The following is a 26,562-nucleotide window of genomic DNA, read 5'->3' on the forward strand; positions in this document are numbered from 1 at the left end:
AATATTGACAGCTGTAGAAAAGGTAATAGCATATTCTGTATTTCATGGTGCAAAACAGTCCAGCTCTTATTCTACATATTCAGGGTCTAGTCACATATGCGGCTCTATTTTTCTATAAGCACAAGATGAGAAAATTCCTTTAGTGCATCTGACTCATAATTTGGACATTTTCATTTTAATGTTGGAAATCTTTTCTGCATATTTTGGTGTTAAGTACAGTAGGTACATGAAATCAATATGTTCCTCAAATAGGTGATTTCTGTATTGACAGATTTAAGATCTGTGATTGCATACGTTTTTTTTTTACTATTTTAAAAGTTGGTGTATCTGATCTAAAAAAAAAAAGTCTACTTAAAAAAACGATTTTTTTTTAAGTTAAAGTAAAGGTGGTAGCTAAGACATCATACAGTTAATTGATAATTATTCAATGCTTCTGCTTCAGTTATCAGAATGTTATACTTTATACAAATTAGACAATCAAAACTATTCACGATATTCTTGGCTATTTTTCTAAAGATCTTGCAATAATTATTGTTCATGCCAAAAGGTCTAGATCTTGAACTCTAGATGTTAGCTTATTTCTCCAATTCCTATACTAGTTGTTACAGTTTCCTAATGCATTGCTTATATATCTCATCTACAAATATAAAACAACTATTATGAACCGATTGACTCTGTTTTGTGGCCCTTATCTGGTATTATCTGACCGGTCTGTTCTAACGCTGCTGTCCAGTTCTTGAGAGGGTAGTTGAATGTGTGGCCATTGTGCCAAGAAGTGCATTTCAAGCATATAAATACCTATAATACAAATGCATTTTGCTAGACCTGATGGATGCTATTTTAATAGGTTTGTATCAATGTATTCCTTTTCAAGGTGCATTGTTAATACAGATCTATTAAGAGTGCATTGGGCTATTTCTCGCTTGCATTGAACAGTCTGTTACTCAAACACAGCAGCCAACAAACGCCAGCTGCCTCAACAAAAGTAGAAATCTAAACCCTTTATGCGGTGTTCTGATAGAAAGGGTAGCTGTGTTTAATTAAAAACATCGAGGATTCACTGAAACAATGAGAACTCAAGTTCAAGTAGTGCTCTCTTGATTTAAGATGATTTTACTAGCAATGGGTATAATTCTGTCGTTCTCTTTCCTCTTGTGTTCGGAACTTCTTTTTCCATTATTTGGCTGAATGAGAGAGGACAGAGATGGCTACTGCCCTACAAACCAGAGCCTTCTGATGCAGCAATGCAGAGAAGCTTTTAGGTACTATAAATACGCCTTGTTTGCCAGCCCTTCCATAGGGTACGCTATAGGTAGCACCTCTCGGTAAGCATTATTAAATAAAGATGTTTCTCCATAACACAGAATGGGAAAATACGTTTTAAATAAGGCTAAGTATATTAAAACATGAAATATGTGTATTAGGATTTAAATATCTTTGCTATATTGCAAAAAAAAAACAAAACAAAAAACAAACAAACATTGATCAAAACTATATGTGACCTTGTAGGGTCTCATTTACTAAGTATTTTTCCCACAGTCAACCTTAGTAAATCAGACCCTTAAATTTGTAAGCCCTCTGGTGACAGGGAAATACCTACAGTACCTGAATGTACTCTATTTTGATGTGGCTGACAACTCATCAAAAACAGAATATGAATCAAACATTCAATTAAACTTTGGCAGACAGCACATTAAATACGGATACAATGAGTCACTGCCCCAGAGAGCTTACAACGGAAAGGACCTATTTATTTACCAATGTGCATGATTAGTAAATAGGCCCCACTGGGATTAACGGGACCCGTCTGCCGATACAATAAAGCCGCCTGGAAAATGGGTGCTCAGTGTTGAGCGCCTGCTTTCCTAACGCGCGCCCGGCCACCTCTCCTGGGCATGCAATACAAATATTTAAATGAGGGGTGGCGCTGCCGCTAGAGACAAATGTGCGCTCCTGGCGCGTCCTTGGCAGTGGGCACCCAGGAGAGGGGGCTGTCAGCGGGTTAGGAAAACGCATGCTCATTGATTGAGCCTCCCTTTTCCTAACTTGACCGCCGGCACACTTTTTTTTTTTTTTTTTCTTCTTAAACCTTTTTGTTCCTCAGACTTAATATCGCCAGGATATTAAGTCTGAGGACGTACAGAAAAGCAGTATTTTCTGTTTTTCTGTACACTTCTATAGGCTGCACAGAAATTAGTGCTTGCTCTGGGCAGGTGTTAATTTCTGAGCGTAAAAATGTGTGGATCGGGTGCATATTTTTTTTTCGGGGGGGAGGGAGAATAGCGAATAGCCTCATGAACATGCATTTGCATGCGATGAGCACTATTCGTTTCGCGGAGGGTCGAACCGCGGGTTAAACAGTGCGCCCAGCTGAGCGCGCTGTATTGTATGAACCCGTTTTGGTAAATAAGCTCCTCATTAATTTTCAGAGGCAGTGCTCGAGGTCACGGACACCAGTGTCAGCGTGAGAAGCGAGTTTTGATCCGAATTCTTCTGAATCCCAGTCTTATAGTGTAGCTACTAGACCAGTAGTTTCTGTGCCAATCATTGGGACCCAACCAGCCAATCTGTATTTTTAGGCTATAATGAATATTCATAAGATATATTTGAATACACTGCCTCCACTGTATGCACATATGGGGCTAATTTATAACTCATTAGTGCTAATGAAGCTTGGCAATTTACAACCCAGTGCTAACACTGTTAGTGCTGGGAATAAACTACCATTTTGCAGCTTGCCCTGACTTTAATATTAAAACCAAGGTTTACCCAGAAACCAGGCTCCATAAGCAGGTTTACTGCTCAACTTGCAGCTGCCTAACTCCGGTTCTGCTCTGCAGAGGCAAACTGTTACATTTTTTAATTTGTCTTCAACTTTGAAAAAAGAGGGTTGTTTGTTTTAATTCCAAAGTTTCAGATTTGCCATGTCTACTTGGAACAAGTTTGTAAGTTTCTGATCTTTCTAGACATTCATGGGGACCATCCTATTTTTGCACTGATCTCTAGTCTGCAATGATTCTGATGCTATTTTTACCACTACACTTGCGTGCCAGTTCCTTACATTTAGTGCACCTTTCCCCTATAAATTGCTGAGATACTAAATATAGCACCTCAGTGCACAGCAGCACTACCATTAGGTGCTAAAGCATCTGACTTTGAAATAGAGCACCCATGCCTTAAGCAACTACAGTCCAGATATCCTGAAAACCTGGCTGGATAGGTAGGTCCTGATATGTAGACAGAGAACAACTCCACTAGACAACCTGCTTCACCTTGCATGTTGAAAATATTAAATGTATACTATTATAAATATAAGAACATAAGAAAATGCCATACTGGGTCAGACCAAGGGTCCATCAAGCCCAGTATCCTGTTTCCAACAGTGGCCAATCCAGGCCATAAGAACCTGTTAGGAACCCCGGCCGTGGCGCCCCGCGACCGGGTGTCATGGCCGCCGGTCGTGGCGGGCCAGAGTCAGGTTGGCGTTCTCAAAAGTAGCCTACTCACCAGGGGCACTGGAGGCTCCCGCGGTGGTAGGCGAACCTACTTTACTTTCTTCACGGTGGCTGCCGCTGTCTCGCCCGGCTGCTTGATTCTCGGCAGTCCGGCTCCTCCCCCTCAGCCCCTAGGGGCCGCGCGGCTGCAGCAAGATTTAAAGGAGCCATGACCGGATATTGTCATGGCTCCTCCTGAGACTCCACCTCCTGGTTCCTGTATTTAAGGCAAGGTCTGACATCCAGACCTTGCCTTGGTATTGAGGCTCTGTGCTTGGTTCCTGGTTTGCTGTTCTGGATCTTCTCCTTGCTCCGTTCCTGTTCTTCTCCTTGTTGGATTGATTCTCTGGTTCCTGACCTTCGGACTGGTGGTGGCGTATTCTGGTATCGACTTGGACTGGCTCTGGACCCTTCTCCTTCTCTGCTCCTGGATCGGCTTCGGACCATTCTCCCGTCTGCTTCTGGACTGGCTTTCGACACTCCTCTGGACTTCGACCCTTGGACTGGATTAGGACTATTCTTCTGCTATACTCCCAGACTTCTCATGACCTGCTGGAGGTGCCAGCCATCTGGAACCCACGACCTGCAGGAGGCGCCTGCATCCAGACCATCTTCATTCTTCAGGGAGTCGCCTAAGTCCCAGTGGCCATGTCCCTACGGGCTCCTCCTGGGGGGATCACGAGCTTCCAGGGTGAAGTCGTCCTCTCAACATCTTCAACAGGCCTCACCATCTGACGGTAGAGACCGACGAGGGTTTTCTTCCTTCTCGGCAGCGCAGACTCTACCTCAGAACAAGGGTCCACTCTCCGGTTCATAACAGAACCTGGCAAGTACCCAAAAACTAAGTCTATCCAATGTTACTGTTGCTAGTAATAGCAGTGGCTATTTTCTAAGTCAACTTGATTAATAACAGGTAATGGACTTCTCCTCCAAGAACTTATCCAAACCTTTTTTAAACACAGCTATACTAACTGCACTAACCACATCCTCTGGCAACAAATTCCAGAGCTTTATTGTGCATTGAGTGAAAAAGAACTTTCTCTGATTAGTTTTAAATGTGCTACATGCTAACTTCATGGAGTGCCCCCTAGTCTTTCTATTATCCAAAAGAGTAAATAACTGATTCACATTTACCCATTCTAGACCTCTCATGCTTTTAATCACCTCTATCATATCCCCCCTCAGCCGTCTCTTTAGACTTTCCTCATAGGGAAGCTGTTCCATCCCCTATATCATTTTGGTCACCCTTTTCTGTGCCTTCTCCATCGCTACTATATCTTTTGTGAGATGCGGCGACCAGAATTGTACACAGTATTCAAGGTGCGGTCTCACCATGGAGCAATACAGAGGCATTATGACATTTTCTGTTTTATTCATCATTCATTTCCTAATAATTCCTAACATTCTGTTTGCTTTTTTGTCTGCCACAGCACACTGAACCGACGATTTCAATGTATTATCCACTATTATGCCTAGATCTGTTTCCTGGGTGGTAGCTCCTAATATGGAACCTAACATCGTGTAACTATTGCATGGGTTAATTTTCCCTATATGCATAACCTTGTACTTATCCACAATAAATTTCACCTGCCATTTGGATGCCCAATTTTCCAGTCTCACAAGGTCCTCCTGAATGTTATCACAATCCGCTTGTGATTTAACTTCTCTGAATAATTTTGTATCATCTGCAAATTTGATTACCTCACTCGTCGTATTCCTTTCCAGATCATTTATAAATATATTGAAAAGCACGGGTCCCAATACAGATCCCTGAGGCACTCCACTATCCACCCCTCTCCACTGAGAAAATTGACCATTTAATCCTACTCTCTGTTTCCTGTCTTTTAACCAGTTTATAATCCACGAAAGGACATCACCACCTATCCCATGACTTTTTAATTTTCCTAGAAGCCTCTCATGAGGAACTTTGTCAAATGCCTTCTGAAAATCCAAATAAACTACATCTACCGGTTCACCTTTATCTACATGTTTATTAACCCCTTCAAAAAAGTGAAGCAGATTTGTGAGGCAAGACTTGCCCTGGGTAAAGCCATGCTGACTTTGTTCCATTAAACCATGTCTTTCTATATGTTCTGTGATTTTGATCTTTAGAATACTTTCCACTATTTTTCCTGGCACTGAATTCAGGCTAACCGGTCTGTAGTTTCCCAGATCGCCCTTGGAGCCCTCTTTAAATATTGGGGTTACATTAGCTATCCTCCAGTCTTCAGGTACAATGGATGATTTTAATGATAGGTTACAAATTTTTACTAATAGGTCTGAAATTTCATTTTTTAGTTCCTTCAGAACTCTGGGGTGTATACCATTTGGTCCAGGTGATTTACTACTCTTCAGTCTGTCAATCAGGCCTACCAGATCTTCTAGGTCTACCGTGATTTGGTTCAATCCATCTGAATCATTGCCCATGAAAACCTTCTCCATTACGGGTACCTCCCCAACATCCTCTTCAGTAAACACCGAAGCAAAGAAATCATTTAATCTTTCCACGATGGCCTTATCTTCTCTAAATGCCCCTTTAACCCCTCGATCATCTAATGGTTCAACTGACTCCCTCACAGGCTTTCTGCTTCGGATATTTAAAAAAGTTTTTATTGTGAATTTTTGCCTCTACGTCCAACTTCTTTTCAAATTCTCTCTTAGCCTGTCTTATCAATGTCTTACGTTTAACTTGCCAACACTTATGCATTATCCTATTTTCTTCTGTTGGATCCTTCTTCCAATTGTTGAATGAAGATATTTTGGCTAAAATAGCCTCTTTTACCTCACCTTTTAACCACGCTAGTAATCATTTTGCCTTCCTTCCCTCTTTCTTAATGTGTGGAATACATCTGGACTGTGCTTCTAGGATGGTAATTTTTAACAATGTCCACGCCTCTTGGACATTTTGGGGTAAATTTTCAGTAGTGCACCTACTGCCAAGATATACAAATACAGGCTGATTTACTAAGGGGAGTTAAATCTCACACTGTATTTGTAAAATAGAATATGCTTTTTTTTTTCTTTTTACCAGGAATTATATGCAAATAAACCTGATAGAAAAATGACATGCATAGCTTTTCTGCAGGATATTTAGCAAAATCTTTTAACTATGCCTTATTGGTATAGGTGAAAGTTTTTCTAAATAGGCTTTGCGAAGCAAATTTTGCATGTGGTTTTCCTAAGTGCTAATAGTTAATGCATAATTTTGCATCACAACAGCTCATTAGCTATTAAGTTAAATATATTTTCATGGGGGCACTAGTGAGCAACATAAAAGATGGCCATTTAGAGAACCTGCTTCTGAAATATTGGAAGAACAAGGCTCTAGTTGACTGAATTTTGTTTTATTTTTCATTTGATCTTAATTTTGAAATGGCAAGATATCTAGCACCAAGAACAGTAAATCAGAAGCTGCTTTTTCTCTTAATATTGCCAATAAAGGCTCAAAGTAGGATCCTTCCACCCCTGAGAAAATAGCATTGGCTTGGGAACTATGTAGTAACTTTGATTCTATGTTAGAGGAGCTACACAGGATGAATGATCTAATTAGAATTAACCATGATAATATTTGAAAGATTAAAGGATTTAAATGATCTTAGTACACAATTTCATCAATTTCAGGAGCATTATGAGCAACCTCAAGCACAGGAATACAGCTTGACTGAAAAATCTGAGCTGGCAGAACTTAAACTCATAAATATGGATCAGTTGCAGCACAATATGGAGGATTCATTTAACCAAAATCACATTCTTGGTCTGTGAGGGTTGTACAGTGTGGCAGAGTGCCCTATAGAAACAGAACAACTTAATGGGCCAGTTCTAGCAGTCTGGGCCTGGTCCACCTTAACACGGGGCATTTTGGGTAGAGAGTCCCCTCTGGACAGGAATACAGGCCGCAGGGAGAAGAAGGCGGCAGCTCTTATAACATAACCGACTTTCTGAAGTATTACAAGGTAAGCAGTCTTGAAAGTATTTTATATGTCATGAATAAAGCTGTGTAAGAGGAAACTGGAGTCCAGGCTGTGAATCTGTCCTCTAGAAAAGCCATACACCGCTCCTGTTCTGTGACGTACAGATATAGACATAATTACTTTTTTGGAATCTTGTGATTCACTAAGGACTTTGAAATTGAGTGCACTCAATGGGGCCAATGCAATACAGTGCGCTCAGCCGAGTGCACTGTATAACCCGCACTCCGACGCGGGTTAAATAGACGCTAATTCACCCCCTAATGCAAAAGGGGGATTAGCGCCTATTTAACCCACATCAGGCACGGAGTGAATGCAATATGGCTCATCACATGCAAATGCATATGAATGAGGCTATTACTCATTCACTCCGCATGCAATAAAAGAAATGTGCGTCTCAGACGCACATTTATCGCTCAGCTATTAACTCCTGCCTGGAGCAGGCATTGAGCGCATGTAAAAGAAGTATAGAAAAGCAGAAAAAAATGCTTTTCTGTACTTCTTAAGTAAAAAATAAAAAAAAAATAACTTGGCAGACCGCCGAGTTATGAAGACTGACGCCAGTAAACTCTGCGTCGGTTTTCATAACCGGCCGTCTGCCAATAATGAAAATGGCTGCCGATAAACTCGGTGTCCAATGGACTTAATTGATTAATTAGCTACATTAACTGGACTAATCACATCCTCTGGCAACAAATTCCAGAGCTTAATTGGGCACCATGCAATACCCAAATTAGGGGTTCGTGCTAGGAAGAAGGCGCTAAGGTCGCTTGCGCTACCTTAGTGCCTCCTTGCTAACATGACCCAGCCACGGCAGCCAGTTATGAAGACTGACGAGGTAAACTCGACGTTGGGTTTTCATAACCGGCCATCTGCCAGCAATGAAAATGGCTGCTCGGCAGCCTCTTGGACATTTTGGGGTAAATTTTCAGCCATTTTCATTGCTGGCAGATGGCCGGTTATGAAAACCAACGTCGAGTTTACCGCGCCAGTCTTCATAACTGGCTGCCGTGGCTGGGTCGCGTTAGCAAGGAGGCACTAAGGTAGCACAAGCAACCCTAGCGCCTCCTTCCTAGCATGACCCCCTAATTTGGGTATTGCATGGCGCACAATTAAACTCTGGACTTTGTTGCCAGAGGATGTGATTAGTGCAGTTAGTGTAGCTGGGTTCAAAAAAAGGTTTGGATAAGTTCTTGGAGGAGAAGTCCATTAACTGCTATTAATCAAGTTTACTTAGGGAATAGCCACTGCTATTAATTGCATCAGTAGCATGGGATCTTCTTGGTGTTTGAGTAATTGCCAGGTCTTGTGGCCTGGTTTGGCCTCTGTTAGAGACAGGATGCTGGGCTTGATGGACCCTTGGTCTGACCCAGCATGGCAAAGAATTGCAGGTCTTCATTGACGAAGTATCTATACAAACCCGGATAACTTGAACTGCCAGTATACTGAGATTATTTTATCACTTGGGTAAGTCTTCTTCAACATCTGATCTCTTTATGGATTTATTTTTTTTTGGGCATAATCTTTGGAAGAGGTAAGTCTTAATGTTATGCTCAGACTTGTGGACCCTTGGCCGACGAGAGGATGGTATACCTTTCGGAGGGTCCGTAGGTTCTCTCGTCGAGTGGCGAGGCAGAGCAGGCGACAGGACCAACTGACCCTTGGCACTGGAGACTGAGGCGAGCGCAGAGCCGATGAAGAGACGGGATGAGACGCTGTGTCTTCACCACTGGAAGTCCCCCCCAGGAGGAGCCCGTAGGGACCCAGACCACTGGGACTTAAGTGGACCTTTGAGAGGTCAGGAGATGGTGCAAGGGCTGACTGGAGCTTCACCCTGGAAGCCCGCGGTCCAGGGTGAAGCCCCAAAATGTCCAAGAGGCGTGGACATTGTTAAAAATGACCATCCTAGAAGCACAATCCAGATGTATTCCACACATTAAGAAAGAGGGAAGGAAGGCAAAATGATTACTAGCGTGGTTAAAAGGGGAGGTAAAAGAGGCTATTTTAGCTTTTTCTCCAGGAACTTCTCCAAGCCCTTCTTGAACCCAGCTATGCTAACTGCTTCCACCACATCCTCTGGCAACAAATTCTACCATTTAATTGTGACGCCTAATGTGGGACCCAGCAGAGTATGCCTGTAGTTTGGATTATTCTTCCCTCTATGCATAACTTTGCTCTTGTCCACATTAAATGTTATATGCCATTTAGATACATTATTAATATATATTTATCAATAATGTCTCTACTCACCTTACTCTCCTTCACCACCTAAAGGGATGAGGGCTGCATGGAAGGGGAAGGGATTGATAGAGGAGAAATAGATAAAGGTAAACCCAGAAAACTAGATGTCATTTGGTTTGCTAGAAATGGTGTTTTAAATTCACTTCCTTCCCAGATGATGGGAGGTCCTATTTAGTTAAAAAATAGTGATACTTTATTAGGAATTAAGTTAGGTAACTCATTGCTCCTCACATATCTTCTTTAGTATAAAGATCTTTTAATATGTTTTGGGTTAATTTGCAGGCTCAAATCATGCTTGGGAGTACATGACCTCAAATGCCTAATATCCCTAATCTTAAGTCATTTAGACCATTGTAATTCCATGTGTTATAGCCTGCTCTCATTCATAAAATCCAAATTCTTCAGAATACCACAACAAAATCTGCTTTTCATTCCTTAGTGTGTCTTTTAGTGCAAGGTTATCACGTTCATCGCAACTGGCATTATTTTGACTTCCCTCTCCTAGAGAAATCCATCTGCCGCATATAAGAGGTGTCTTTCCCAGTTAGCTCCAAGCTTTTGGAATACTCATCCTGTTTTTATGCATTGAGAAAGAATTCAATATTTTTAGGAAAAGCCTCACAACTTGGCTCTTTGAAAGAGCCTATGAAGTTTAATCTAACCCTGATTATCTTTATTTTGTTCTGAACGTTATTTTTAAATTACTTACTTTCTCTTACTTTTTCTATAATTTTGGACAAGATAAGACACATTGTTTTCGGGAATGTTCAGTTTTATTGTTTCAGAACCGGACAGACTGTAACTTTCTTGAGAATAGCTGCTAACTTACTGAGTTCTAAACTGGTATTGATATCGATGAGAAAAGGATGAAGATCAATATCAGAATTCTTAATGAACTTGAAGGGGAGAGGGTCGTCGATGCTTGAAGATAAGTTGAAGGGTCACTGAAGTGACCTTGTTGAACAATAACTTGCTAACTGGTTTATTTTATTGTACAAAAAAAAAAGGGATGATGGAGGGGGCAAGGTGTCTGGGAGAAAGTGGATAGGGAAGGAGAGATAGAGGAAAGAAATCTTTCAGATGAAAAGAAGGTTAGACCATAAAGGGGTGCAGGTGAGGAAGATGAGAATGAAGAGGAAGATGGTAAAGGGGAAGGAAGGCTTACATGGATAAAAGGGAAGGAGAAAAAAAGAGGATGGGAGGGTAAGAGGAGTAGGGCAAGGGGAGATAAAGATTTAATGGACCCTTGGTCTGACCCACTATGGCATATTTTATGAAATATCCATCTTTAGCCCCCTGATCCTCTCTGTACAGTGTTTTATTTTTCTCTCTTTTACTATTGGAGCTCAGCCTCTCCCTGACTTGTAATTCCATGTCTGCATAGCCCAGGTTCCCTGGTCACATCATAATGAGAATAAACCAGAAATCTGATCTTGCCAGCAGGACCTCAACACTCTGGTTAATAGTGGAGTAGTAAGACCTTAAACTGGAGGCAGGGATCTTAGTTAACTGATGTTTTGGATGCTGTCGCTGTTACAGCTACATCTTAGTCCCTGTAATTTGCTGTTAGTTTAAAGAAAATAATCTCTGGAATACTGGAAACTCGCTAGCCTAGAGGACTGTTTTATTTCCAAAATACCTTATAATATCCTATAAACAAAGCTTCTACAGCTTCTCCAAGCCTTTGCATCACAAAGCTTTATTCTCTTGTGCCAATCTCCCACCCACCACCACCACAAGCTGCTCCCCAAGTCTGCCCATTTTGAGGCTCACAATGACCTCTTGTTCTAGAACAGGAGTGGTAAACCTTTCATGAACCAAGAGCCACGACACCAGAATTTACACTACCAAAAGAGCTTCAGCTGGGGCTCCCAATGAATATCCCTCATCCCTTCCAGAATCTCTCTCTCAGTCCCCCCACCCTGTCCCCACCAGTCTCTCTCTATCATATTCTATTTCCACCAGTCTCTTTCTTCCCACCTGGTCCTCCAAATCTCTCTCTCGCCCACATCCTCTATGCTTTCCATGGCTGTAATTTTCCAAAGACTGTTAAGCACAAAGTTAACAGAAGGGGGGAAACTGACTACACATGTGTCAAAGTCCATATCAATTGAAAAGGCTCTACAAAATAATGATATCAACTTGTCAGAAAAGGCTCAAAATGTCTTTAAAGCATAAACAAGAGATGTGGTGAGTCATAGGCATCATGCCCTGTGCATTGGGAGCTGGGAGTTCCATGCTGCAGGGCAGTGGGGGCAGGCAGAAAGGAAGTGATTATGACTTCTTGCTACTGCTCTCGTTCCCCCCTATAGCCTATTGGCCGGCTGTAGAATCTCCTACCAATGGGCTTCCGGGGAGGGTAGGCATTGCATTCTGGTCTCCCAGCTAATGTTCATGCCTCCCTCTGCAGCTTATTGGCTGGCTGTGGAATCTCCTACCAATGGGCTTCAGGGGAGGGTGGGCATTGCATTCTGGTCTCCCAGCTAATGTTCCTGCCTCCCTCTGCAGCTTATTGGCTGCAGAGGGAATGTTTGACCAGACTTCCTCTTGGTTCCCTCCTTTTACCTTTTTTTTTTTTTAGTTTTCCTGAAAAACAGCATTCGCAGCATCATAAGCTGGTTGTCTGAGAACACACTAGGCATTTGGTTTTATTGGTTGAGAACACACTAGGCATTTGGGTTTATTGGTTGAGAACACACTAGGCGTTTGGTCTTCTTGGTTGAGTACACACTAGGCATTTGGTTTTATTGGTTGAGAACACACTAGGCATTTGGTCTTATTGGTTGAGAACACACTAGGCGTTTGGTCTTATTGGTTGAGTACACACTAGGCACTTGGTTTTATTGGTTGAGAACAAACTAGGCATTTGGTTTTATTGTCTGAGTACACACTAGACATTTGGTTTTATTGGTTGAGTACACACTAGACATTTGGTTTTATTGGTTGAGTACACACTAGACATTTGATCTTATTGGTTGAGAACACACTAGGCGTTTGGTTTTATTGGTTGAGAACACACTAGGTGTTTGGTTTTATTGGTTGAGAACACACTAGGCACTTGGTTTTATTGTCTGAGAACACACTAGGCATTTGGTTTTATTGTCTGAGAACACACTAGACATTTGGTCTTATTGGTTGAGAACACACTAGGCACTTGGTTTTATTGGTTGAGAACACACTAGGCATTTGGTCTTATTTGTTGAGTACACACTAGGCATTTGGTCTTATTGGTTGAGAACACACTAGGCACTTGGTTTTATTGTCTGAGAACACACTAGGCATTTGGTTTTATTGGTGAGAACACACTAGGCATTTGGTCTTATTGGTTGAGAACACACTAGGCATTTGGTTTTATTGGTTGAGAACACACTAGGCATTTGGTCTTATTTGTTGAGTACACACTAGGCATTTGGTTTTATTGTCTGAGAACACACTAGGCATTTGGTTTTATTGAAAAACTTATTATACGGAGATTATGAGCTCTTAATGCATTTTCAACTGTCTCTAATCTTTTTGAAGTTATTCTTTCAGTGTCCATTAGTTTTTCTGTTTTACTTCAACTGTAACCATTCTTATTTATTTATTTATTTATTTATTTAATTAAATTTCTATACCGATATTAGTGGGGACATCATATCGGTTTACATCAAAAACAAAAAGGTTGGAAATTACATAAAACAGGTAGGTGGGGGGGGGGGGAATAGGAACTATAAAACGCAGAATAGGAAGTACATAGGAACAGGCTACTCAGAGAGTGGCACAACAGTTCAAACTAAGCAAAAACCTTGTGGAAAACAAAGAGAACTTTATACAAATTCTTTATACATTCTTCTTTCCAGTTCTTCTGTTCTATTAGTTAGCTGTATTGATGGAGATCCTGACAGGCAGAAGTGAAGCAGTTGCAGGCACCAGAGTAGGGAGCACAGGCCCTCGAGGAGTGAGTACCTGGTTTCCCAGATAGGTACCTGAAAGAGAGAAGATGGGCCCCCGAGGAGTGGGTACCCAGGTTAGCGATGAATTACCCAGAATGGCAGAAAGAGAGTTTATATAACGTCGTTCCAACAGAAGATCACAATGGTTCACATAGATTGCATTCAATTACATTGTATAATATTAACAGGTTCTTATTTAAAGTAATTGTATCTATTTTAATATTACTGAATAATCAAAAACCAAATGTCTATTGATATTTACAGTTTCAGTTTTGAATAGATTTTAGTCAAATATTTGCTGTGCTGAGAATTAATATTTCTGGAAAAATAATATTCATTGGCTCGTTTGATATTTCTTTACATTAGTTTGTAGGCTTTTCTGAAGAGCCAGGTTTTAAGTTCTTGTTTGAATTTCTTTTTTTCCTTTAACAGTCTTATTGATCCGGGGAGATCGTTCCATAGTTTAGGTCCTGCTATTGTTCATTCTCTTATTTGGGTTAGATGAGTGTTCAGATTTGAAGGAACTAAGAAGATTTTTGTTTTGAGATCTGAGATCTCTTTGCAGGCTGTAGCTTTTTATTGTTATTCCTGGAGAAGATGGATCATACTTGTTTATGATATTAAAGATGAGGGATAATACTTTGTAATGGATTCTGAACTATATTGGAAGCTAGTGATGGCCGATTAGAGAAGGGATAATATGATTACATTTTCTAGTTCCTATAAGGAGTCTTGCTGAAGCATTTTGGAGAAGTTGTAGTGGTTTAATTGTGCATGCGGGAAGGCCCAACAGAAGTGAGTTGCAATAGTCCAGGTTTGAAAATATTAATTTTTGTAGGACTGTGCGGAAGTCTTGGAAGGTAAGTAATGGTTTTAGACGGTGTAAGATTCTGAGTTTAGAATACCCAGATTTCATTATTTTGCTTATATGTTTTTTCGTGTTGATGTTTTCATCAGTCTGTATTCCTAGGTCACGGACTTCATCTGAGGCTGTAATGTTGGCTATTCCAAGGTAGAGGGTGGGCTGTTTGAGATTTTTGAGATTGGCTCAAACGAGCCAATGAATATTTCAGTTTTATTGGTGTTGTGTAAGTTTTAGAAGAGAAAGTTCTTGTTGAATTGATCTCATGTATGTTGTTAAGATTGCTGTAGTTCTTTCACAGGTTTTATCAAATGGAATGTAAGATTGAAAATCATCGCCGTATATGAAAAACTTCATGCTCAGATTTTCTGAGAGCGTGCATATTGGTAGGAGGTAGATGTTGAATAGGGTTACCGAGAGTGCTGAGCCTTGTGGAACTAGTGTCTATTGTGAATATGTTTGATATTTGGTTGTTTAATTTATTTTATTTATTTATTTATTTATTTAGCATTTTTTATATACCGAGGTATAGCAGGGTTGCCTTCACTCCGGTGTACATACAAAACAACCAGTTACATTGAACGATGTTTGAAGTTTAAAAATTAACAATAATGAGAAATGACATAACTAGGAGAATGAACGAAACAAGATAACACAGTGTAGATACCCTGAATAGAAGAACAGAGATATCTGGGAACATCGTATAAAGAGGGCATCTGTATCATGAAGTAGGGGAGATAGACTTAGGGGATATTAAAGGATAGCAGGCTATGTTATTGAACTTTAAAAGTACTTTAAAGTCGTAGTGCTGTCCTTAAAAAGTCAATGAGTGCTGTCCTTAAAAGATTGGCTGAGTAGCCAGGATTTTAGGTCTTTTTTGAAGGATTTTAAGTTTTCTTGATTGGAGAGGAAGAGAGGTAGCGAATTCCAGAGCTTTGGGCCAATAATGGAGAAAGCTCTATTTCTGGTGGAGGAAAGTTTGGCCTGTGGAAGTGATGGAATCACTAGTTGAATTTTTTTAGTAGTTCTTGTTGTTCGTTGAGAGCAATGTATGTGAATGATGTCATTAAAGGTAGTGTAATCGGCTTTGTATATTGCTTTGTGGAGAGTAGAGAGAACTTTGAATTCTACTCTTTTATCAATAGGGAGCCACTGTAATTGGTTGAGAACAGGTAAGATGTGATCCGCTTTTCTTTTGCCTGTTAGTACTCTGGCTGCAGCATTCTGAGGAAGCTGCAAGGGTCTCAAAGAAGATTTTGGAAGGCCGATCAGTAGGGAGTTGCAATAATCCAGGCCGGAAAATATGAGGACTTGTAGGACGGTTTTGAAATCATGGGGGTGAAGCAGTGGTTTTAGGTGTTTTAATATTTGAAGTTTGTGAAAGCCTTCTTTTATTTTTGTGGAGATGTGTTTTTTGTAGTTTAGGTCAATGTCTAACCAAAAACCCAGGTCTTTAACGCTCTCTTTAAGATAGATGAGGGTCTTGTCAAAGTGGAAGGGTGGAGTTGTTTTATGTCCAGGAATTTTTTTGGCAATTAGCATACATTCGGTTTTGCTTGTATTTAAGCATAATTTAAGATGAATTAGCATGTTCCTGATTGCCTCCAGGTGTGAGGCTGCTTTTGACATAGCATCTTCTATCGAGGAGGAATTTGGAATTAGGATTTGTATGTCATCGGCATACATGTAATACGTTATGTCAAGTCTTGATAAGAGATGGCATAGAGGGGTAAGGTAGATGTTGAATAAAATGGGTGAAAGTGCTGATCCTTGTGGCACACCTGTTTCGAGGAGGATGGGGTTCGATGAACTATTGTTGTGAGAAACTTTGAAGTGTCTGTTATTGAGAGAGGATGAAAACCAACTAAGAGTTTTGCCAGCTAGCCCTATGGATTCTAGACAGGAGATAAGAATTTTGTGATCCACTGTGTCAAAGGCTGCAGAGAGGTCTAAAAGAATCAGAAGGTATCCTTTTTTGATGTCAAATCCTCTTAGGATGGTATTGGATAGGTTAAGAAGGAGGGATTCAGTGCTGTGGTTTTTTCTGAAGCCGAATTGGGAGGGGTAGAGAATTTTGTTATCATCTAGATGTTCGTTGAGCTGTTTCAAAGCCGCTTTATCATTTTGGCGAAGAAGGGTAGGTTGGAGATTGGGCGGTAATTGTTTAGGTCGTCTGGGTTTAGGTTTTTTTTTTAAAATAAAGGAGTGATGGTGGCGATTTTTAACTTGGGAGGCAGCACTCCTTCCTCGAGCGATTTGTTGATGATTGCTGAAATTGTTGGAGCTAAGGGATAAGCAATTTCTTTAAGTACTCGGGTGGGAATGGTGTCTAGTTCGTGGCGTGCAGGGTTGATTTTTTTCAGCATTTTTTCTGTTTCCAAGATGGAGATAGGTCTGAAATCGAGCCAAGGAGGGATGTTATTTGTTGATATTTGAAAATTGAAGATTGAAGTGGTGTTGAAGGTATTTTTACTTGCAAAGTTCTGTTCTTAAGGAAGGAGGAGAACCATTTGTGAACTTTTCCATCATTTCCAATTTTTTTTAGTTGTCGGCAGAGTAGAAGATGGGCCACAGTGTCAAATGCTGCTTTTAAGTCTAGTAGAACCAGTTAATATGATTCATTATGATCAAATCCTTTTAGTATGCTGTTTGTTAGGGATATGAATAGAGTTTCTGTTGAATGTTTTTTTCTAAATCCAAACTGGTTTGGGAATGGAATATTGTTGTCATCCAGGTGATTTTCTAATTTTATTTTTATTTATTTTATTTGGAGCTTTTATATACCGACATTCATGTACCAAAGTGACACATTAAATCGGTTTACATTGGAACGAGAATTGCATACAAGTATGCATTACATCGAACAGGGAAACAAATAACTGGGAATAATAATGCAGGTAAATAACAGGCTCTTCCAGCGAGCAGGCAACTAATACATATCCAGGCATAACAAGGGAGCTAACCAAGCTTTAGGAGAGAGAAAAAGAAAAACAGAAGTGAAACTGGGTATGAGTGGACAAAGGGGATTATAGGAGGGATAGGAGGGGTGGGGAAGGAGGTCCGAGGGTGATAAGAGATATTAACGAAATAATAATAACAGCATGAAAACAACAATTGCCAGCAGTTATGACTTAATCCGAGCACGCACATCTAGAATAGAAGAATAAGCTAGTCCGGTTGTGGGAGAGGGAGAGATGTTTCATAAGAGATTATGGGACGGCTTGACCAAACAGCCATGTTTTGAGTCTTTTTTTGAAGGTTGACGTGCAACTTTCTTGTCGTAAATCCGGGGGGAGAGCATTCCATTGCGGGATCCAGCCGTTGATAGTGCTCGTTTTCTGAAGGAGGATTTGGCAGGGGGGGCGTAGAGAGTGTCTTTGTAGGCAGTTCTAATAGGTCTGGCTGGATTGTGTAAACGAAGAGGGATATTGAGAGATAGCGGAGTGAGATTATGGATGGCTTTGTGTATTGTCGTTAGGACTTTGTACTGGATTCTAAATTTGATAGGAAGCCAATGAAGATTCCGCAGGATGGGTGTAATTGCTCTCTTTTGTTGGTCTTTGTTAGAATCTGAGCCGTAGCGTTCTGCAACATCTGCAAGGGTTTGATGGTGTTTGCTAGGAGACTGAGAAGCAACGAATTGCAGTAGTCTATTTTTGAAAAGATAATGGATTGGAGAACTGTGCGGTAATCATGGAAATGTAGTAGGGGTCTCAGCCTTTTTAGGACTTGTAACTTGAAAAAGCAATCTTTTGTGATGTTATTAACAAATTTTTTTAGGTTGAGCTGGTTGTCCATGATGACTCCAAGGTTTCTCACCTGGGCTGAGAAGTTTGGTTGAGCGGAGAGGTGTTTGTTGGTTAATACGCTGTTGTCATCCTGGGAGATGATGAGGAGTTCAGTCTTGTTTGCGTTAAGGAGTAAGTTGAAGCTTGTGAGAAGGTGGTTTATTGATTGAAGACAGTTATTCCAAAAGGAGAGGATTTTAGGGAGAGATTCAGTAATCGGGATGAGAATTTGCACGTCGTCGGCGTATATGTAGTGAGTTAGCTTTAGATTTGTTAGTAGCTGGCAGAGCGGGAGAAGGTAAATATTGAAGAGAGTTGGGGAGAGAGAGGAACCTTGAGGGACTCCTAGGGCAGAGTGGACAGGGTGGGATTCCTTGTTGTTGGTTTTAACCTTGTAAAACCTGTTGTTAAGGAATGACTTGAACCAGTTGAGTGCGGTACCTTTGATGCCTATATCTGCTAGTCGATCCACGAGTATTGAATGGGTCACCGTGTCGAAGGCGGCTGATAGGTCAAGGAGGGCGAGAAGACAAGGTTGTTTATTTTCCAGATTCAGGTGTCAGATAGAGAAATTAGGAGAGACTCAGTATTTAGGGTCTTGCGAAAGCCAAACTGCGATGTGGTTAGGATATTGTTTTCATCCAGATATTCAGCGAGTTGTTTATTGACGATTTTTTCCAAGATTTTAGCGATGAATGGCAGGTTGGCAATAGGGTGGAAGTTAGCTGGGTCCGCTGGTGACAAATCGGGTTTTTTCAATAGAGGTTTGAGGATAGCCAGTTTTAGAGGATCCGGTACTAGACCTTGTGATAGGGAGCTGTTTACGATTTTCGCAATGGGCTTGGCGATGGTTTTGGGAATGGAGACGAGTAGGTTTGACGGAATTGAGTCTGATGGGTGTGAGGAAGGTTTGTGCTTCTTGAGCAAGGTTTCTATCTCTAGTGATGAGGTGCGCTCAAAAGAGTCGAGACGAGCTATGTTGTAGAGAAGCGGAGTAAGGGGGAGGGGGCAGCCCATTGTTAGAGTTTAGCAGGGAAATCAGATTGTTGATTTTTTTCTCAAAGTAAGAGGCGAGCTCTGCGGCTTTGCTCGAAGCTTGTTCGTCCGGAATAGTTGGAGGAGATGGTTTGGTGAGGGCCGAAACGTAGGAAAATAAAGCTTTGGAGTCGAAAAGGAAGTGATGGATTTTCTGTGCGAAGAAATCTCTCTTTGTTCGGAGGATGGAAATCCTGTAGCGATGCATGAGGGATTTATAAGATGCCTGAGTCATTGAGGAAGGGTTTTTTCACCATAGGTGTTTTCTGCTTCTAAGTTCTTGTTTTAGAGTTTTCAGTTCAGGTGTGAACCAGGGTTTCTTGTTATCTGAGGAGGGTTGTAAAACTTTAGTGGTTACGGGGCAGGTGAGGTCAGCTACTTTATTGGTGATCTTGAACCAGGAGGAAGTAGCGGCGACTGCATCAGAGCAGTCCAGATGGTCTAGCTCTTTGGAAAGAAGGGAGCTGAGGACGTCCGTGTTGAATGGTTTCCTAAATTGGACCGTAGATTTATGTGGAGCTTGCTGTGTGGTCTGATTGATTTTCAGGACTGTGGTTATCATCCTGTGATCGGACCAGGGGACCGGTGAGCAAATGGGAGTGGAGGAAGGAGTGAGGCCGTCATTTAAGAAGTTAAGGTCCAAAGTGTGTCCTGCTTTGTGAGTGGGGCTGTTGATGATTTGAGAGAATCCCAAGTAGTTAAGCGTAGAGAGAAATGTTTTGCAGTTGGGGGAGAGAGGAGAGGAGTCTACGTGAAGATTGAAGTCTCCCAAGACTAAGGCTGGGGTATCTGTGTTGATATATTTGGCTATGCGTTCAATAAGTGGGGACGGGTCTGATTCTAGAGTCCCTGGAGGGGCGTAGGTTAAACAGATTTGGAGATGATTAGATTTGAAAACGGCGAGTTCCAGGGTAGAGGTGGAGTTGGTATGTTGAAGAGTTAGTCCTAGCTCTTTTTTTGCAGCTAATAGAAGACCTCCGCCTCTTTTTTTGAGTCTAGGGATAGAAAAGACGTCATAGGTATGAGTCGGGAGTTGGTTGATTAGCGATGTGTCCTCAGGTTTCAGCCAGGATTCGGTTATTGCGCAGATGTCCGGTTTGGCTTCCAGGAGATATTCGTCGAGAATGTGTGGGTTTTTTCATGAGGGATTGTGCATTGAAGAGGGTTAAAGAAAAAAGAGAGAGGCCCAGAAGTTGATTAAGCGGAGAGATCATGATCGGGATCAATCTTTTTTGTTGAATAATGGGAAAAGTATTATTTTTTAGGTGGTTTCTGCGATGATGGCTGATGGTAGGGATGGGGAAAGTGTGCATCCTTGGGTCTTTGTGGAGATATAGGGTTGGGGGGTGAACCAGGCTGGATTGATGAGGAGGAAGATGAGAGAATGGAGCAAGCCAGCGGAAGATAGGGAAGGATGCCAGTAGGGAAACGGGCCTAAGGGGCTGCCTGAGGCTGCCCTACGGTGCTCACGAAGGGGCGCACAAAGGGGCAGCCTAGCTGAAGGAGCGATTTAAAGCCCAGTTGGGGCCTTGTTTGATTGGCTGCCTCGATTTGGCAGCTCCGGTAGGCCGGCTCCGAGGAGGAGGGGCGAGCAAGAGGGAGCAGTCTCGTTCGGGCGTCTCAAGCTGCCTCGTGGTCGGTGTAGGACCCGCTGGGGGTAAGAGAGAGAATTACTAGGCCTTACCCCGGTGGGTCCTGGCGCCGACTGAACAGGCCTAGGCTCTCGGCGACGTCCGGAGGTGGAAGGGAGAGAAAATTGAGAGAAAACTGCTTTTTCTAATGCTTTAGAGATGAAAGGAAAGTTTGAGACTGGTCTGTAGTTGTCCCAGTCATCTGATTGTCTGTAGTTGTCCCAGTCATCTGATTTTCCAGTTTTATTTTTATTTTTTTTTAATTTTATTTTTATTCATTTTAAACATTACAGCAAGTCAAACATTACTGCTTATTGAAAAGAAATGCAATTATACATACATTAAACAAAATAAATTCTAAATTTTTGCATGAAAACTCAAGTATAATCCAATTCCCCTTAAAGAAACTCACACTGGAGGCAGTAATTAGGAAGAATTTAACAAAAATATTTATGAAGAACTAGGCATTAACGTAGTTTAAAGACTGCTAATTATTTTGATCCTTCATTTGGCTTTACTCCGGAGGTAACTATTGTCCTCCTTGCATTTAGGAAGGATTTTAATTGCTCAGGGTAGAAAAAAATATAACAATCTTTTGGAGATTTTATGACACATTTACAAGGATATTTTAGCACATAAGAAAAACCTAATGCAAGCACTTGCGGTCTCATTACGAGAAATTCTCGTCTTCTTTCCTGAGTAACAGGAGCAAAATCTGGGAACGCCCGTATCAGCGTTCCTCTAAAATGCATATCAACATTTCTGAAATATCTTTTCATTATCTCCGTTATGTCTTTCTCAATTATAAGATACCATGAGAGTGGCACATTCATAATATTCACTAGCAGAGTCCTCAAGAAACTGTGTCAGGTTTCCTTTATTCATATCCAGCTGTTGCTGCTCTCTATTCCTTGTGGACACAGGCATATAATATACTTTATTCACAGAAGGTAACTCTTCCTCTTGAAATTTCAGAACCTCTTTGAAGTATTTCTTAAGAGTGATATAAGGGAGCTCTCCTACAATTTTCGGGAAATTCAGAAATCTCAGGTTTAGATGACGAGAATAATGTTCTAAATGTTCCAATCTTCTAGATACCATATTTAAGTCCTTTATCATCTTAACATTGCATTCACCAGATTTTCTTAACGCAGCCTCTACTGTTTCCAGTCTTGGCTCCAGTTCATGAATCTGAGTGTCTAAAGCCTCCACTTTATATTCAACACCTTCCAGTTTATCTTGATACTGCCCTATTGATTCCACCAATGCAGCCATTATGTCCCAAATCGCATCCAAGTTATTTTCTCTGGCCTACCTGGCATCCGAAAGCGGGATTTATGAGTTACCTCACCCACCTCCGTTACCGGAGATAGTCCCGCCGGCATATCTTCCTGTCCAGGTGTGCTCCTTTCTCCGTCGTTCCCCTCTGTTCCCCTCTTCAGGGTCGGAGTCGACGCTGGGGGCAACAGGCCTCGGTGTTTATTGCCTGAAATATCCAGGCATTCTCTGGGCCACAACGGAGATTCGGCACCCTCCACGCTCTGGCCTCCCTCAGCGGCAGTCGCTCCAACCGCGTCACTAGTGTGCGACCCCACGACCTGAGGGCTCGTGGGAAGTGGAGTCATTTCGGGTCTACGAGGATCCGGGGGAGTAAGAGATACTTCTCCAGGCGGAGCCACCGCTTCCTCGGTGAACCCTGCAGCGGAGTTTTCTCCTCCCGGTTCTGCGATCCTTCCTGGTACGTACGAGGTTATTAAACGCTGAGTGGCCATAACTTCAGAGTCTGAGGGAAAGATTCTGAGTTTTCCTTTCCTTTTCGCGGGCATTGTCAAAAGAAACTTTGCAAAAGTCCAGAGCTCAGCGCGTCCGTGCCTGGCTACGCCGCCATCTTGCCTCAAGATCTGGTGGCTCCAGTTTTATTTTTAAATGTTACTTTCACAATAGCTTTTTTTGCCATCTTGGGGACTCTTCCTTGTGATAGAGAGTGATTTATTATTGGTGTTATTATTGGTGTGATCAGGGTGTTTACTTTGTTAAGGTGTTAGCTGGGACAGGATGTAGTGGCTGGGACGCACGTTTCATTTTATTGATTATCTGATTCACTTCTAGTTTCGATACTGTGTTGAAGGAAGTCCATTTTGGTTTGGTAGGGTGAGTTTCTGAGATTTCTGCTTGATGGTTGTTGGAGAATTGTGACTTGAGGGTATTTATTTTATGTAGAAGATAGTTTGTAATTTGTGGTCTTTCAGTACCTGAAAGTCAGTTCTGTGTGTGACTGAAGTGAGATATTTAACCAATGTAGGCTAGTAAAACACTGCACCTTCAGGCCGATTAAAAAAAAACTGCGGGAGAGCCGGCACTCCAAGGCAAGCGCCTGCTCTCCCGACGCGCACCTCTCCTGGGCACACGATTTTGTATTTAAATTAGTGCCGGCGCTAATAAGGAGGCGCTAGGGACACTAGCTCGTCCCTAGCGCCTCCTTATTGGCGGAAACGGCAGCTGTCAGCGGGTCTGACAACCGATGCTTAATTTTACCGGCGTCGGTTGTCGAACCTGCTGATAGCCACAGGTTCGGAAAACGGACGCCTGCAAAATTGAGTGTCCGTTTTCCAACCCGCGGGCAGATTTTTTTTTTAATTTTTGGGGCTCTGACTTAATATCGCTATGATATTAAGTTGGAAGGTGTACAGAAAAGCATATTTTTTTCTGCTTTTCTGTACACTTGCCCGGTGCTGTCTGAAATTAATGCCTGCCTGTCTGCCTGTGGGTGACTAACTAATAGGCTTATCAACATGCATTTGCATGTGATGAGCGCTATTAGTTTCAGGGGGGGGGGGGGTAAGGGGTAATAGCGCGTGGAAAACGTGCGGCCAAATGAGGGATAAATAGTGCGTTCAGCTGAGCGCAGCGTTCTGTATCGGCCTGCTTATTTGTTGTGTTTTCTCAATAAGACATGCATTGGTGGTGAACTGCTGTCCCCCCTACTATCAGACACTAGGACTATAGTGTCTGATAGTAGGGGGAGTTTGTGTTGCTATTATTAATACCAGAATATCTTTTTTGTATGGTGCATTGTAGAGGGAATGTTCTGTTCAGAGTGTCAGGCATGCGAGAACCATCTACAGGTGTGTCCCGAGAAAATAAATGTTGGGAACCAGTGGTATAGGGGACGTGGACGTGCACACTAGGAAAATGGGCATTCAATACACCCGTTTTGAGTATATGTCTTATTGCATCAGCCTTTAAAGGTGGTGATAGAGGGGGGAAAGGTAGAACAAGGTGTCCCTTTATTTTATAAAGTTTGATTGCATTTCCATTATAAGTGGCTTACAATGCACAGCAACAACGAACGTTTTGTTGGTGCCACCATCTACTTGTGAGCGACATTTTCATAATCGAAAGTTGGCAGCCCTAAAGGAGGACCAGGGATTAGGGCAGGGGCACAAATCTACCTGTCTGCGCTGCTGGTGCCATGTTATCGCTCTAATAATGGGACAGGGAGCTGCCTATACGGCCTATTGTAGTATTACACTCCCAGAAAGAAAAGGTACGCGAACTGCGGACATCGTAAGTACTCCGCTTAAATCCACCCCGCTGGTCAGGCTCAGTCAGAAGATCCGCAAGCCGAGAACTAAGGCAGCTCTCGGGATGAAGTTGAGGGAGTGTCCTATAGGAAGAGGGAGTGGTTTAAGGACGCATCGCACGACCTGAGCCCGCTGAGGTACCGTACGACAACGAGCGATGCAGGATGAGCAAACCTCCGGTTCCAAAAAAAAAAAACAAAACCCGAAAGCGCCAGCGCCCGGGCGCCGCCTTCCTGCAGCATCCACAGCCCCAGGCGCGCGCGCTCCGACCTGGGGACGACGCTCCAGGACGCTGCCTCTTCCAGAAATCCCGCCCCCTCCCGGCGCGGCCACGCCCCCTCGGCACGTCCCCCGCCCGCCAAGGGGGCGGGGCCGCCCGACGCCGCGGCGATGCCTGGCAGCAGGCGCCGCCCACTTCCCGAGGTCAAGCCCGGGCTGAGGATGGCAGCAATGGCGGCGCGCAGAGCGGTTCCGGGCGTGCGGGGGATGGCGGCGATGCGGAAGGTGAGCGCGGAAAGCGGCTGCAGGCCGTCACCGGGGGGGGGGGGAGCGTCCGCCGCAGGCCTGCTCCGGGTGGCCCTCCGCGGCTGAGCGGCGTCTCTCTCTCTCGCGGCTCCCGGAGGTGCAGCTCCCAGCCTGTGCGCGCGGGGGGGGGGCAGCAGGTGGCACCCCCCGAGTAACCTCTGGGGAGGTGGCACTCCAGTCCGAGCTCGGACTCCAGCCAGGCTTGACCCATGAATGGCAGGAGGCACAGAGAGTGCAGGGGTCATTGCATGGTGGGGCTGCCTGGCTAGTCGTGACCTTTTCCCATAAACGCGGGGTGTGTTTGTGTTTCACCAGGTCGGCAGCCCTGGTCATCTGTAGCAGCAAACCTGATAAAGAGGCTGAGGGCACCTTGCAGGCTGCTGAGGCGTGAGCTCTCCGGGGCAGGCGTTCACTCCATCAGATGCCACCTGAGGACCTGCTCCCTTGTCCTTGAAGGCTCCCGCCTCAATAAATAAATGATTGATTGATTGATTGATTTTTAAGCAGATTGCAGCGGTTGTCAGAATTGCATGTCAGTGTGGCTTTGCATGAGAATTCAGGGTTTGTGGAAAAGACAGTTCTGATATTTTCTTTAATTTATAATTGTCTTTAGTCATTTGTATTTAAGATTGTGGTAATATCTAGAAATGTGCACGTGTAAAATATAGGCAGTATATTAAGAGAAGGATGTAGTATATAAGGTTACACAGTACAGTACAATACACGCTACCTATGTGGCAGAGTAAATGGCAGCAGAACATGACATGGTGTAGTTTCAATGAATCTTGTTTCATTAGGCTATGTGTTTGGGAAGGACAATATTCAAAGGGTAAAACTCTTTTGGTTGAAAAGTGCCCATCCCCACTTCAGGTAAAATTATTCACCTTGCTCTACAATGTATATGATTTTTACCTTCATTATCTGGAGTCATTTCTGGGGCTAGGAAAATAACCCTTGGTGATGATGTGTAGATCTGAAAATAAAATTTCTAATGGAAAAAGTACTCACAGGGAAAAAACAAGCACAAATTTTGGTGGATACTTTTCCTGCGCCAAGAATCGAAATAAAAGCGTGCCTGACTTTGCTCGATTGTTGGTGCAAAGCCCATGGGTAAAAAGTGCAGACAGCCTGATTGTTGCCTCCTTGATCTTTTAACTAAGTAAACTGATAAAATCATGCAAATAATATGAATTATTGGAGGTGTAATGATTTACCATCATTTTTGGATCCCATGGCTTCCTCTTGGTTCTTTTGGGTTCCTATTTAATTGGTCGCGGCTCCAGAGCTGTAAGCCTTCTTGCTCAGCTGCTTGGCAATTTTCCTCATTCTTGTTCTCTCTCCTCCTCTTCCTCCCATTTAATAAGTCATTGCAGTGACCGCCCTTAGTATGGATCCGCAGACCATAACTTCCTTTGGGATCCTATGTGCATGCATCCTGAATCACTGGTAGATGTAGCTGTTGTGCAGTGACTGTCATTCTTTCTCCGGGGGCTGTGAATGCT

The 26,562-nt window shown here is 42.7% G+C and overlaps 1 protein-coding gene across 3 annotated transcripts in view; it reads left to right on the forward strand.

Moving 5' to 3' along the window:
- The window catches only part of PCCA (propionyl-CoA carboxylase subunit alpha), a 714,772-nt gene that overhangs the window by 1,770 nt on the left and 686,440 nt on the right, over positions 1 to 26,562 (forward strand). For 2 of the 3 annotated variants that reach the window (XM_029604502.1, XM_029604504.1), the window contains exon 1: positions 24,912 to 25,039. In XM_029604502.1, the coding sequence (XP_029460362.1) occupies positions 24,926 to 25,039 (114 nt within the window). In that variant the 5' untranslated portion in view covers positions 24,912 to 24,925. Of the gene's footprint in view, positions 23 to 24,911; positions 25,040 to 26,562 lie in introns of those variants that run through there. The other variant, XM_029604503.1, reaches the window with a different exon arrangement.

Source organism: Rhinatrema bivittatum, chromosome 5 (genome assembly GCF_901001135.1).
Source record: "Rhinatrema bivittatum chromosome 5, aRhiBiv1.1, whole genome shotgun sequence".
NCBI lineage: Eukaryota > Metazoa > Chordata > Amphibia > Gymnophiona > Rhinatrematidae > Rhinatrema > Rhinatrema bivittatum.